Source organism: Nuphar pumila, chromosome 2 (assembly GCF_984573655.1).
Source record: "Nuphar pumila chromosome 2, dmNupPumi1.hap1.1, whole genome shotgun sequence".
Taxonomy (NCBI): domain Eukaryota; kingdom Viridiplantae; phylum Streptophyta; class Magnoliopsida; order Nymphaeales; family Nymphaeaceae; genus Nuphar; species Nuphar pumila.
In genome coordinates, this window is record NC_143250.1 from 43,632,036 (window position 1) to 43,645,803 (window position 13,768).

The 13,768-nt window shown below is 43.1% G+C and overlaps 2 protein-coding genes across 2 annotated transcripts; both read right to left on the bottom strand.

The window, feature by feature from the left end:
• Window positions 1-239: 239 nt before the first annotated feature.
• Window positions 240-1,124, bottom strand: LOC149845361 (uncharacterized). Its single transcript, XM_089987698.1, has one exon. The coding sequence runs from the start codon at window positions 1,122-1,124 to the stop codon at window positions 240-242; it is 885 nt and encodes a 294-aa protein (XP_089843824.1).
• Window positions 1,125-9,179: 8,055 nt separating this feature from the next.
• On the bottom strand, window positions 9,180-13,257 carry CSLD1 (cellulose synthase-like D1). The gene is made up of 3 exons (XM_089987706.1): window positions 12,659-13,257; window positions 11,489-12,281; window positions 9,180-10,925 (listed from the first exon to the last, which is right to left on the bottom strand). Exons 1-3 carry the CDS (start codon window positions 13,255-13,257, stop codon window positions 9,180-9,182), a joined length of 3,138 nt encoding a protein of 1,045 aa, XP_089843832.1.
• Between the last annotated feature and the right edge of the window lie 511 nt (window positions 13,258-13,768).

Sequence of the window (13,768 nt, forward strand, 5' to 3'; positions counted from 1 at the left end):
GCCGAGGTATGCATACTTGAGTAAATCTGGTAAGGGCTTCAACTCAAGTTGTGGGGGAGACTCTATCAATAATTTGGTTGGGGTCTCAACAAGTGGTGGGAGAGGCTCAATGCTCCTTCTCCAATGATGGGATCCTGATGATGCTAACAACACATCTATATTATCTTTACAACTATCATCTATTGTATAATACATATCAAGGGACTCCTCTGCCATGTAAAACTTTGGATGTGCCTCAACTAAATCCTGAGTATATCTACTTGGAAGCACTCTGTATCTCCCACTGGACTCATCGCAGCATTGAAGATGTTCAACCTGACCTTTCGGTTGCTGAATGACAAGTCCATAGCTCCGGTTCTGCAGTTGATGCAGGCACTGGCAGTTGCCAAGAATGGTCTGCTCACAGTGATCAAAGTCTGGTGTTGGCTATCAATTCCCTCCATGTCAAGGATAATGAAATCGACCGAAAAGTATAACTCGTCTACTTTCACTAGCACATCTTCCAAGACACCTCTCGACACCTTGTCTGAGCGATCTGCTAGCTGGAGTGTAATTGGGGTCATTCTCATTTCTCCTAGCCCAAATGAATCATAGAAATATATGGGCAAAATGTTTACGCTTGCGCCAAGGTCGAGCAGTGCGCGTTCTATCTTGATATTTTCTATGGTGGGTGATATAATCGAGGCTCCTGGATCCTTGAGGTTTGGTGGAGTCTGGTGCTGAAGCACCGAACTCATATGATCAGTTAGAGGGACCTTGGTGGGAACTCTTCCTCTAGATTTCCTCTTCTGGGTATAGAGTTCCTTGAGAAATTTGGCATATGCCAGCACCTGCTGAATGACATCAAGCAAAGGCAGGTTGATCTGTATATGCTTGAAGATCTCAAGCATGTCTTGGACCTTCGTGCTTTGCTTTCCTCTGCCAATGGGAGATTCTAACACTTTGGGATAGGGTGGCTTGAGAATGTACATCTGGGGGTCCTCTTTTTTGTGAGAAGGCTCACCTCTATCCTGATTCTGAACTGGGGTTGAGGATTGAGTCAGAGAAGATGGTATGATCGGTTCTGGCTCATCTATCCTCGCTCTACTCTCGACATGGTACCCACATTCGCTCCTAAGGGCCATAACAGCTTTGACCTATTGTGAATCTGTGATGTACAAGTCTTCTGTCATTGGTTCCTTGTCCTTTGGGTTCATCACGGCCTAATTCAACAAGCTGCCCTCAGGTCTCTGACTTATCGCTTTTGCTAACCGCCCCATCTGTGATTCTAATTTCACAATGAATTGAGTATGAGAACTCAAGATCTGGTTGCACTTCTCGAAGGCATTCTGATTAGAGGTTTTCACCTCTTGAAATGTCTGGAGAAGTCTTTCCTCGAAAGAAGTCTGTTGAGCAGACTCTTGTGAGAGCTGAGAAGAATAAGGAGTGGTCTGAGGAAAGCTCGACCTCTAAAGTGCCTGAGTAAACGATGGCGGCCGAGCAGGCTGAGAGGGGAGAAGCTGGGTGAAAGTCTAGGGACTCTTCCATGAGAAGTTAGGATGGTTACGCCACCCCGAATTATATGTAGATGAATATGGGTTGTTCGGGGGGTCTAGCGTAACCCTGTGCAACCTGAACTTGTTCTTACACAAATTCAGGGTACTGAGCTACCGAAGGGCACTCAGTAACGTGTGCCAGACTGACACACAATGCACACACCGAATGAGGTTGGGATGGGCTCGAGAGAAGTTGGTCCAACTTCTGAGAAATCATATCCACTTTGCTTTGCAGCTCAATAGACTGACCAATCTCTAAAACACCACCCCGCTTTAGTCCGTTGGGTGTGGCTCTCTCAAAGCGACAGGTAGAGGCATGGTGCAAAGAGTTCTCAGCCAGAGTATCGAATAAATGCCAAGCCTCATCCTTGTTCTTCAACATAAAGGTCCCTCCACATGATGCATCGATCATCTGACGATTCCGGTCAGATAATCCATCGTAAAAACTCTGCACCAGCTGCCATCTCGACAGCTGGTGGTGAGGGCATTTCCTAAGGAGTTCTTCCATCCTTTTTCATGTCTCGTGAAATTGCTCGCCATCCATTTTAGAGAAACTGGTGATGGCTTGTCTGAATTGGTTCGTCCGACCGATGGGAAAGTACTTCTTCAGGAACTCCTGCTGAAGTTGATCCCATGACCGTATTACTATCGTATCCAAGGATTTCAGCCAATACTTGGCTTTATTATTCAGTGAAAATGGGAAGAGGGTCAATTTCAAAGTATCGTCCTCGAAATTCTGGATCTTCACAGTGGAACAAATTTTGAGGAATTCATCTAAGTGCCTGTAGGGATCCTCATGACTAAGGCCGTAGAACGATGGTAACATCTATATCACACTAGACTTAATCTCGTAATGTGGCGCCCCTATAGATGGTCTTCTAATACATGACGCCTGGGTGTACTCCGTAGGCAAGAAGTACTCCCTGAGAGGGTGCATTGGAGCTTCGTGTTCTAGGTCCCCCATTTTGGTTTGGCTCCGAGGAGAATGCAAAATTCTCTCTGGATCCTCAATGAAAGGATGAAGCGGAACACCCAAAGTTCTACGCCCGTGCATACACTGGCACTAAGTCCAGATGTGTGCAACAAAACCTAATCTATCTAATTTCCTAACTATGTAAGTATAAAAGCATAAAGCACAGAACACAAGCAGAATTAACTACATATAATCAACTACGCTATGTATACTCAAATAGAATGGAAATAACAGAAATAAATCTATGCCAAGTATGCTTAAGTACAGAAATAGAAATTCACACTACGTTAATCATATATTTACTAATTAATCCTATTAACTAGAACAATCAAAATACGACTAACTAAACAAATATCAATAAGTTGCACTATTCAAAGTAAAAGAGTATAATCGTCGTTCCCCGACAATGGTGCCAAAAACTTGATGGTTATTTTTGTAAGCGTTATTTTAAAATATTATTTTATCATTAAAAGCATTTTGGAAAATCACCTATCAAGTAATAAAACTAATTTCCCACATAAGTGGTGCTATCCAATTGTTCTCTAAAGCGTTCATGCCAATTCACGTTCCTGGACCCACCACTATTCATCTTCCTTCTCACTTCTACAGGCTGCTTTGAGATAAACTATCCAAAGCCAGCTTGTAGGAGAACTTGACTACCATGCTACAACTCGGCTTCATAATTGCTAAACAACCAAATATCATAGTCAGATAGTCTCGCAGCCTGAGCAACAACCTCTTGGTCCTCGTCCTCCCCATCTCCATACGATCTCTACACAACCTGTGCATTGGAGATTATGGTTTAGGTATAGACATAATTATTCATGCTAACGAATGCTAAATATTAAAATGATTTATACTAATGAATGTTACATATTACAACGATTTACAATAACAAGTGCTAAATATATTACAACAGTTGTTACTAATAAGAGCTTTGTATTAAAATGATTTACACTAATGAATGCTACATATTTCAACGATTTACAATAATGAATGCTAAATGCTAAAACGATAACGCTTTGTACTAACAAACAAAAAATCCTGCAACGATCATTACTTACGAATGCTAATGATTATAATAATTTACATGCAATAATGATTTGTACTAAGGAATACAAAATCCTGCAACGATCATTACTTAAAAATGCCAATGATTACAACAATTTACACAAATAAAAGTTAAATGCTAAAGCGATAATGATTTGTACTAAGGAATACAAAATCTTGCAGCGATCATTACTTAAGAATGCTAAACATTAGAACAATTTATACTAACGAAGACAAAATCCTGCAGTGATGATTACTTAAGAATCCTAAACATTTAAACAATTTATACTAATGAATGATAAATGTTGAAATGATTGTAAACAATTTTAAACCAGTTACCTCATTTAATTGCAGTCCATCTAAAATGAACTTAGCATTATCTTCCTTGACATTTGTTCTAGCCCATCGGTCGATCTTTGGAAAATCACAAATCGCAGGGCCACACTGAGGACACAAGGCGACAATATGCTCCCACAACCAGGCCTACAAATCTAATATATTAGTAAGACTATAACCTTCAATGATCTTAGTCTACAACTACAAAATATGTAATAAATAATTACCTAGACAAATGGCAAAAACCCTATGACGGTTTTTGTACCCATACTCGCATGGTAAAGTTGATTGTACAAGTCTGCGAGCATAGCAACACCCCATGCATAGTTGTCCACTTTATCTAAGTTGTTACGACAATGAAGCCATACATGATACTTCAAGTACAAGGTTTTGATGATGAGCAAGTAGAATCAACTGCATTTCAGCTAAGGCTATGAAGATATTGAAGAATTCGATGAAGAATCTTTGAAGACTAGTGTGCATATGTTTAATTCATTAAAAGTCTTAGATTCTTGTAAGAGCCTTACTTAGAGTGCATATTTAGGTTGCATTTCACCTTAAAAGTCTTTAGAAAAACTTTTCTAAAAGAAACTCTTTTGAAAATCTTTTTAGAAAACTCTTTTCTTAAATTTTCATGTTTATTAGTCGACCAATAGACTTATCAGTCGACTAATCCTTTCGCGCCATATTTTCTAAAAAGTCATTCGTGTCAAATTAGTCGACCGAAGGTTTTATCAGTCGACTGGACAGAATGTCTGTTTTCTGGAAAATTAGCAGCAGTCGACTAATGTTTTTTCAGTCGACTGAACAGAACATGTGTTTTCTGAAAAATTTAGCAGCAGTCAACTAATGCTTTTTATCAGTCGACCGAACAGAATGTTTGTTTTTCAGAAGTTTTTAGCAGCAGTCGACTAAAAGGTTTTTCAGTCTACTGATGATAATATCAGTCGACTAACTTTTCTCAAGTCGACTAAGTTTCAAAAGTTCAGATTTTCAAACGGCTCGATTAACAGATCAATCGACCGACGATAACTGTCAGTCTACTAATAACTAACTATTAGTCGACTAATTTTGCCATTTTCCTGAAACTTCACAAAGGCGTGTCTTTTCATTTTTCAAACATTTTAATCGTTCGAAATGGACAGTTTTGACACCCTTTCATACTCTCAACGTATGGAATATTTTAACTATAAATATGAGTGCATTCTACACTCAAAAACATCAAATTCAATAGAATTATATTGAAATACTTCTTGCTTTTCACTCCTATCCATTCAAGTATTTGTTTTCTCACTCACGTGATATTTTCACTTCAGTTTTTCACTCAAATCACTTTGAGAGATAGTGAATTCGTGAGTAGAGTGTTTCAACAACCTCAAAAGCCAATTGCATCTCATTTGCATTCAAAAGGAAGACTCATAGGTTGTATTGTAAGTTGTTATTTCTTTTGTGTAAAAAGAAGGACTCCTTGGTATAAAGGAGTTGTTTGTTTTCAGTAGGATTGTTACTGAAAGTGGGACCGGTTATGGTTTGTGTGATCTTGTAGTTTACAAGGTTGATAGTGGAAAATCTCAAGCGAGTTTTGCTTGGGGACTGGATGTAGGTCAGGTTTGACCGAACCAGGATAAAATCTTGTGTCCTTTGTGTGTTTGCTTTGAGATTTGCAAAATCCTTTAATATTCCGCAGAAAGTTTTAAAAGCACTATTCACCCCCCCTCTAGTGCTCGTTGCCTCGATCCTAGTGCACTTTCATAAGTCTTTCAAGAAATGCAGCCACAAATAACTTATCATCGAACAAGACAAATCAGAAAATAAAGTAAGCCCAAAAAAATAAAGAAGGACGTCGCGCAACTCTTGGTCAACTTTTTCAGATGCACATGTAGCAGACCGACCTTCCCATTTATTATGGAAAGAATAAACTTTCATCGATGTGGAATTGCTTCTACAAGAAAATACATTGACTTCAGTCATCCATCAACATTCTTAGAAGGGTTGTACACTTGTCCCTTGCGTTATAGTTTGAATCCCGTAATGGGACAATACTTTTATGGCACTTAAGGCTCGTAATCTGTGCCACATCTTTTAGGGTCATGATGATCTCAAAAGAATCAAATTGGAATGTGTTTCTCTTATGATTTCACTTATTTACCAGGTGGGTCATGGTATTCTAGCACGTTTTAAAATAATGCTGGTTCAAAAGGTTGTCGAAGTGCATATTTCATGATCAATCATTCTGATATTCACTCAGTTGTCTATACCACGACAAAATTACAGGCCACTAACACCGCCCTTTGAGCTTTTTACCTGGTGCTCTACTTCTCGTCTGACCTCTCTGTAACATAAAATAACATATTATTCATATCAAATAAAAATTAATCCTATTTGTACTTCTACACATCGTTGTACACAGTAATCACTATAAATAATAATCATTGCACACTCGCTATCACAGTAATCACTATCACAGTAATCTCTATCACAGTAATCGCTATACATAATCATACATATAACAGTAAATCGTTTACAGTAATCGCTATCATAGTAATTGCTATACATAGTAATTGCTATACATAGTAATCGCTATCACAGTAATCAATATACATAATAATACCTATCACAGTAAATTGTTCACAGTAATCGCTATCACAGTAATATTAATCACTATCACATTAATCGCTATACATAGTAACCGCTATCACAGTAAATCGTGACAGACAAAATTGATTTAATGACCTTGGTCACACTTTTCTTCTCTTCATCCCATCCCTCCATCCTCTGTTTTTCTTCTTCCTTCCTTCGCTTATTCGCCTCCCTCCTTTGCTTTTCAATTTTTTTCTTCCTTTTCATTTCCTTCTCTTCCTCCTTCTGCTTTTTCCTTTCCCTTTTATTCTCTTCCTCCTCCTGCTTCTTCTTTTTCCTTTCTTTCTCTAGCTTCTTCCTTTCTCTTTTCTTATCTTTGTCTTCCTTCTCCTTCCTTTGCATTTTCTTCTCTTCCTTATCCTCCTTCTCCTTCTCCTTCCTTCGCCTTTCCTTCTCTTCCTCATCCTAATGCTTCTCCCTTTGCTTTTCCTCTTCCATCTTCGTCATTTGCCTTTCCTTCTCTTCATTCTCCTTCTTTTTCTTTAATTGCCTTTCCTTCTCTTCCTCCTCCTCATTATTTTTCATTTGCCTTTCCCTCTCCTCCTCCTCCTTCATTTGCCTTTGCTTTTCATTTTTCTCCTCCTTCTTCTTTTGCCTTTCTCTCTCCTTTGCCTTCTCCCTTTGCCTTTCTCTCTTCTTATTCTTCATTTACCTTTTTTTCTTTCGCTTTTTATTCTCCCCCTCCTGCCTTTGCTTTTCCTTCTCTTCATCATCCTTTTTCTTCTTCTTCATCTTTAGTTCTTCCTCATGCTTCCTTTGCTCTCCAGCCTCAATATCTGATGGATAATGCTCCGCATTATACAATTTCAACGCTTTGTCCCTGTCTTTATCATTCTCAATCTTCATTATATTTTGGTATCTTTCATAACGCTCATATAGATAGAACTGACGGATAATTTCTCTAATAGTCATCATATCGAACGAGAGAGATTTCTTGTCTGACGAGCTTTAGACATTGTTAACCTGCACAACACATAAATTTAACCGCATCATTATATTTTACAACTGCCTCTCCAAATATACAATAATATAAATTATTCAATTCGTTAAACAATCACCAACATTACAAATCGTCGCAATATTTAGCTTTATAAGTAAATATCGTTGTAAGATTTAGCAAACTTAAGTACAAATTGAGGTAACTTCATAAATACACATCACTATTGTTTTAAATGTATAAATCGTTGTTGCTTCAAACTTACAAATCGTTGTATAAATCACAACCTTCATAAGTACATATCATTGTAATGTTTGGGCTTCATACGTAAACATTGTTGTACGATTTATCAAACTTTAATACAAATCATGGTAATTTTATTAAATCGTTAGTGCTTCAAACGTATAAATTGTTGTTGCTTCATAAAAATAAATTATGCTAATTGTTTTTCGATGCCCATAAGGTGGATAGGTATAAATTGATTTGTTTCAGTATGAAAATAAGTGTTATTTAGCATGAATAATACAACCGGTTGTAAGATTTAGCATTCAGATTTACAAATCAATTTATTTGGATAACGAAATCTTACACGAAACTCGCTGAAACAATACGAGTTTTGGTAATTCGACAGTGGTGGAGAAACACCCAAAAGGTAGACGCAGCTGATGGTGGCAACAATGCTGCCACTATGCAAACGACGGTAAAGGTTGTTCTGACTGCAACAGACGATGACAATGGGTGCTCCGATGACAGCAACCGATGACAAAGGGTGCTCCGACGGTAGCAGACGACGACAAAGGTTGCTCCAACGGCAACAGACGATAAAAAGGGTGCTCCGACGACAACAGACGATGAAAAATGGTGCTCCGGTGACAACAGATGATGGCAAAAGAGGGTCCGATGGAAGCAAACGATGACAAAGGGTGTGTCATCAAAGGGAGCTCCTGTTACAATAGATGGTGCAAAAGTTTAATGCTTAGGGTGAAAACGAAACGTTTGAACTTTGAAGATTTAACATCATCCTCGACTTTTTGAATAAAGGATATTTTTGTCCTTTTCTCAAATCATCGTTTCTCTTTTTCAGATAGAGGACATTTTTGTTCTTTTCTTGAATAGTAGTTTCATGATGAGAATGACGGAAAAAGGTACTTAAGTCTTTGCAATCACACGCACAGGAATACAACTTATATATGTGGCACTCATTCAGACCCGTCTTGGGGGGGGAATATATTACGTGCGTTGCCATCTTCGATGTAAGAGGATTGATGTTCATTTGACATGCATTCACATTGATGCTATTAGCGTTAAAAGAACAACATTACAATGCTAGAATTTCAAATTGTTTTTCTTTCCTTTTTTGACCATATAAGATACTTTCTCAATGTATAAAGAAAAAGAATAAATAAAAAACAAAAAGCAAAGAACAGAAAATAAAGAATTTCAACTTGACATGCATTAATCTTTGCATGAATACTTGAGTGATCATGCAGGCTACAACAAACACCTTCAGAATAAATTTTGCCAAATATTACAAAAAACCTAATTAATTAAATTCCCAAACCACTCCAAAAAACATCGAGTGATTAAAAAAGAACAGAATTAATTTCTCAAATCACCCTCCTTAAAAAAATCCTAATTGATTTCCCAAGTCGTCTGAAAACACAGATTTCTAGAGAGAGACGAAAAAAAGGAACTAATGCAGAAAATGTTACACATGTAGGCTGCCACCAGCAGCATCGGTGCTGTCTGTGGGAGGGCTGATAGTGATCCAAAGCAACGACACCACGATGCAGATCAATCCAGCCCACACGTAGACGATGGTGGGCGTCCTCCCCCTCCTCCCCATCAGCCCCTTGGCGAAGGGATACATGTGTGCCAGCACCCAGAAGCTGAAAAACACCCCGCCCAACAGCTTGCTCCACTGGGGTATGGGGCTGTACACTGTGCGGGAGAACCCCACGGCGACGGCGATCAGGTTCACCACGATGATGGTGAGCGGCGGTATCATCAGGCTCGTCCACTTCACCACGTACAGGTCCGCGTAGACGTCGTCCTCGTCCTCCGCCGCCGACTTCGAGGTAAGCTTGAAGGAGATCTCAATCCCAGCCACCACCTTGAGGAGTCCCTGAAGCACCGCCGCGAGGTGGGCGCTGGTGCCGCCGATGAGCCAGAACTGCTCGTTGCGCCACCACTCCTCCAGCCCGATCCCGGACCACTTCACCTCCAGGAGGGAGAGCATGGTGAGGGTGATGGTGATGATGAGGAGGTAGGTGAGGAAGGTGACGTTGAGTGTCTGGACGATGAAGTGGCCGGAGAAGAGGGAGAGCGCCGGGAGGAAGCAGTAGATGATGAGGAAAAGGGAGGTGAAGGGGTAGACGCAGACGTTGAGGTAGGCCATCCGCTGCAGGAACTTCATGCGGGAGCTGGCGAAGAGGGCGTTGTTCCGGGAGAAGAAGATCTCGATGGAGCCCGTCGCCCAGCGGAGCACCTGGTGGAGCCGGTCCGTCAGGTTGATCGGCGCGGTCCCCCGGAAGGCGTCGCGCTTGGTGATGCAGTAGACGGACCGCCACCCGCGGTTGTGCATGCGGTACCCTGTGACCACGTCCTCCGTCACCGACCCGTAGATCCACCCGACCCGCCCGCCCCACTCCGTCTTGTCCTCGTACCAGCACGAGATGACGGAGACCGCCTCGGCGACGGTGTTGGCATCGAGCGGCTCCCGGGGGAGAAGCAGCGCCCCCGGCGGCCGGCCGTTCCGGACGACGTGGTGGTCTGCGAGCGGCCTCGCCTGGTACTCGGCGACCGGGATCGAGTCGGCGAAGAGCTGCGAGTTGCCGAACCGCTTCGGGAGCTCGGCGCGGGCGGCAGCTAGCAGCTCGTCGTCGGCGCCGGTCTCGTCGGGGTTGAAGAGGACGGTGGAAAGGGACGCCGAGTGGAGGCGGTGCCGGTTCTGGCCGAAGACGCCGGAGTACTCGTAGGCGCGGGGAGGGTCGTAGCCGTAGAGGGCGAACCGTCGGAAGAAGCAGCCTGTGCCGACGTAGACGGGACCCTGGAGGCCATCGAGGGCGCGCATGTTGCCGTCGAAGAAAACGGTGTTGTGGTTGGCGTAGCGGTCGGAGGGGTCGATCCCTTCGAACCGCTGCGGGAACTGAATGTAGCAGATGCGGTCGCCGCCACGGTCCATCATGAAGCACATACCCTCCCGGAGGGCCTGCGAGTTGTAGATGTAGTGGTCGCAGTCGAGGTTGAGGATGAAGGGGCCATTGGACAAGATGGCTGAGGCCCGGACCATGGCGTTCATGGCACCAGCCTTCTTGTTGTGGTCGTAGCCGGGTCGCTTCTCTCGGGACACGTACACGAACATGGGGACACGCACGTCCACCCCCGACAGGTCGATGATCTTCTCATCAGGGGAACCCATCACAGGGTCGGGACTGGGAAGCTTTGACATGATCTGCAAGTATATATAACGTCAAGATCACCACCTTATTACTAATTAAGGGTCTGTTAGGTTAACACCAGCGCCACCACGTCGTCCAAGGAAGATCATGTGCAATGTGGTTACACATGACAGTGATTTTTAAGAGAGCAAATGGGGTGGTGGGTGGTTTGACAAAACATAAATTTTGTGTTTTGAAATACCACCGTCCATCACTTCAATCACCACCATCTACTCTGAAATGATGGCATCAGTACTTATGATGGGCCTCACTGCTTGCATAATTAATGGTGATGATTGAAGAGATGGACGGTACTAATTTCAAAACACAAAAAAATTGTATTTTGTCAAATCACCTCATCTGTCTTCTCAGGTTTTCAAGTTTTGCACCGAATGCCAAATCTTCCAAAAATCTTTTGAGTTCAGGATTTGACATTCAACCCTTCATCCACCAAGATAGGATCTTGGCAGTGGATATTGAAAATCACAGGCATGTGTTGCTGGATCTCGATTCTACCAGGTCTTCGATCCCAAACGCGTTTTCTTCGTCTAATAAATGAAAAAAAAAAGTTAATTACTTGAATGATGCCGGCATGATCGCCCTTAGCGTGGTCTGCACTGGCCACGGCCCAAGTACCCGGCCAATGCGAGCCATCAGCCATCCAAGTAGCTTTAAGAATCTTGCCGCCCACTGCATCATTCCCACCTTCCCTCGCGGCTTTCTTCTCTTCCCTTGAATTGTAGGCATCGGATCTCCTACGGATGGCGTCAGGCAACCCGTTGATCCTCACCTTGAACTCATCATACTCCCTCTTCAGCCTCCTCCTGTCCTTCACGAAGTCCTGGTCCTTCTTGAACTTGGTCGGGTCCCCCTTCTGGGAGAAGTAGCTGTCCGGGTTCCTGGGCTCTATCCCGTGCTTCCTGCAGAACGGAACCCACACCTCCGCGAACACCGCGGCCTCGGCCATGGCCTCGAAGGTGAGGAGGCTGCCGCCGTCGTCGGAGATGTAGCAGGCGAGCTTCTCGATCGGGTAGTTGACGGAGAGGATCGAGAGGATGGTGTTCGCGGTGACGAGCGGCGGCTCCTTCTCGGGGTCGGCCGTCGACACGAAGACGTCGACACCGGGGAGGTCGGACCGGCCGGTCGGGTTCGACGGGGACGGCATCTCGAACTTCTCGTGGAGGGCGGCGAGGTCAGTGGCGCGGTTGATGGGATTGAGCTTGGGCAGCTGGTCCAGTATCCAAGAGAAAGCGAACCAGATCTCGCAGACGATGGACATGCCCCAGAGCCACATCGCGTCTGGGTTTGGGTGGTTCACTCGCCAGGTGAGGAACAGGGCCAACACCACCAGCCGGATCATGATCAGGAGCCTGCTTGGTCCAGTATCCATGCACCGACATAACGTTAGAGGATATATAATATAATACATACGACGATTATATGATTAAAGTACATGGTGAATTTCTATGTCACAAAGATACGAATATGACCCGACGCGAGTTGAGACGGAAATTTCTTTTTCTTTTTTTTTTGAGAAATAGGATTCGGCGACATGGTTTTAAAAAAAGTTTTATCAAAACTATTTTTAGATATTTTATGTTGAAATATATTAAAACTATGTCTTCAAGAGACAGAGTCGTGTTGTCGTGTCGCGTCAAGACTGACTCGTGTCACTCGCGACACGCCCTTTAAACGGCGTGTGAATGTGACATAGATCTCCACTAAGAAGCAAGAAAAATTGGCCCACCTGTATGGGCTGAGGATGGAAGGTGGGATGGGGATCTTCCTGGTCAAAGGCTTCCAGGGCTTCTCCATGAAGTCAGCCATGCTCACACCTGTGCTGTCCTCATCAACCACCCCATAACCACCACCATCATCTGTCCAGAACACATTCCCAATTCCATAAGTCCCCTTGGTCTCGAACAGCCACCTGTTGTGGTCAAAGTCCCCTGTTTGGCTTCTTAGCAGAATTGACATGTTTGACTTCATCACGGACATGCGCCGGTCCATCTTCGGGTTGGGCCCGCCGCCCTCACCGTCCTCGTCCCTAGGTCCACTGTTGGCCTCACCACCTTGGTATGATGAACTCGGAACGTATGGAGCCTGGTCGTTCTCGGGTTTGACCGACAACTGGTTGGTGAACATCGGCTGGTTATCCGGCGTGGGGGGCATCATCACTGTGTAGTTGACATAATCCGACGACGAGTAATCGCCAGAGAGGTTGAGTTCATCATCGCGCGAGAGGCTTTCGACTCGACCGCTCGATGTCCGGCGGGCAAACTTTATGGTTGGGGGAGGCCTGGGCGGCATGGACTTCTTTGACTGGGTGCGCTCTAGTGGCTCCATGGCCAATACAGTGGCAGGTTGCTGTAAATCTTTTTGGGGGAGTAGGAAGAGGAGAAGAGCAGTTTAGGTATTATAAAAGTAGGTTTGAAGAGAAAGGGGTAGGGAGCTAATTGGAATTCTATGCTTGTCCTCTTCTTGGTGATGAAAGAGGCTCGAGAAATTGGATTCTAAATAAAAGCCCTGCGAACAAACAAAAACAGATATACTAATTTACAAAATGTAAGAAGATATACTAAATTACAAAATTCCGCTTTAGCTTATCATCTATTTCAGAAAGCCACCCCATATTTTGGCCAGTACGTTTAATCTCAATGCATTTAAAACACCCATCTGATATGTATAAAGAAAGTGCCGTCCTGCAATATAAATTTCAAAAACTTGAACCATTTGTTCTTCATTATCAATTGCCAATTTTATTATTCTAAAGATTAAGAAAAAAAGAGTGCAATCATTAAAGTTTTGGAATTGTCAATTTCCGCAATAGGAAGGACTAAAAAAGTAGTAAAATAGT

Coding starts and splice junctions, on each gene's coding strand:
- LOC149845361 (XM_089987698.1), bottom strand. CDS start 1,124: ATGGCCCTTAGGAGCGAATGTGGGTACCATGTCGAGAGTAGAGCGAGG.
- CSLD1 (XM_089987706.1), bottom strand. CDS start 13,257: ATGGAGCCACTAGAGCGCACCCAGTCAAAGAAGTCCATGCCGCCCAGG. Junction 12,282..12,658: donor TCCATCCTCAGCCCATACAG/GTGGGCCAATTT, acceptor TGGACCAAGCAG/GCTCCTGATCATGATCCGGC. Junction 10,926..11,488: donor ATCATGCCGGCATCATTCAA/GTAATTAACTTT, acceptor ATATACTTGCAG/ATCATGTCAAAGCTTCCCAG.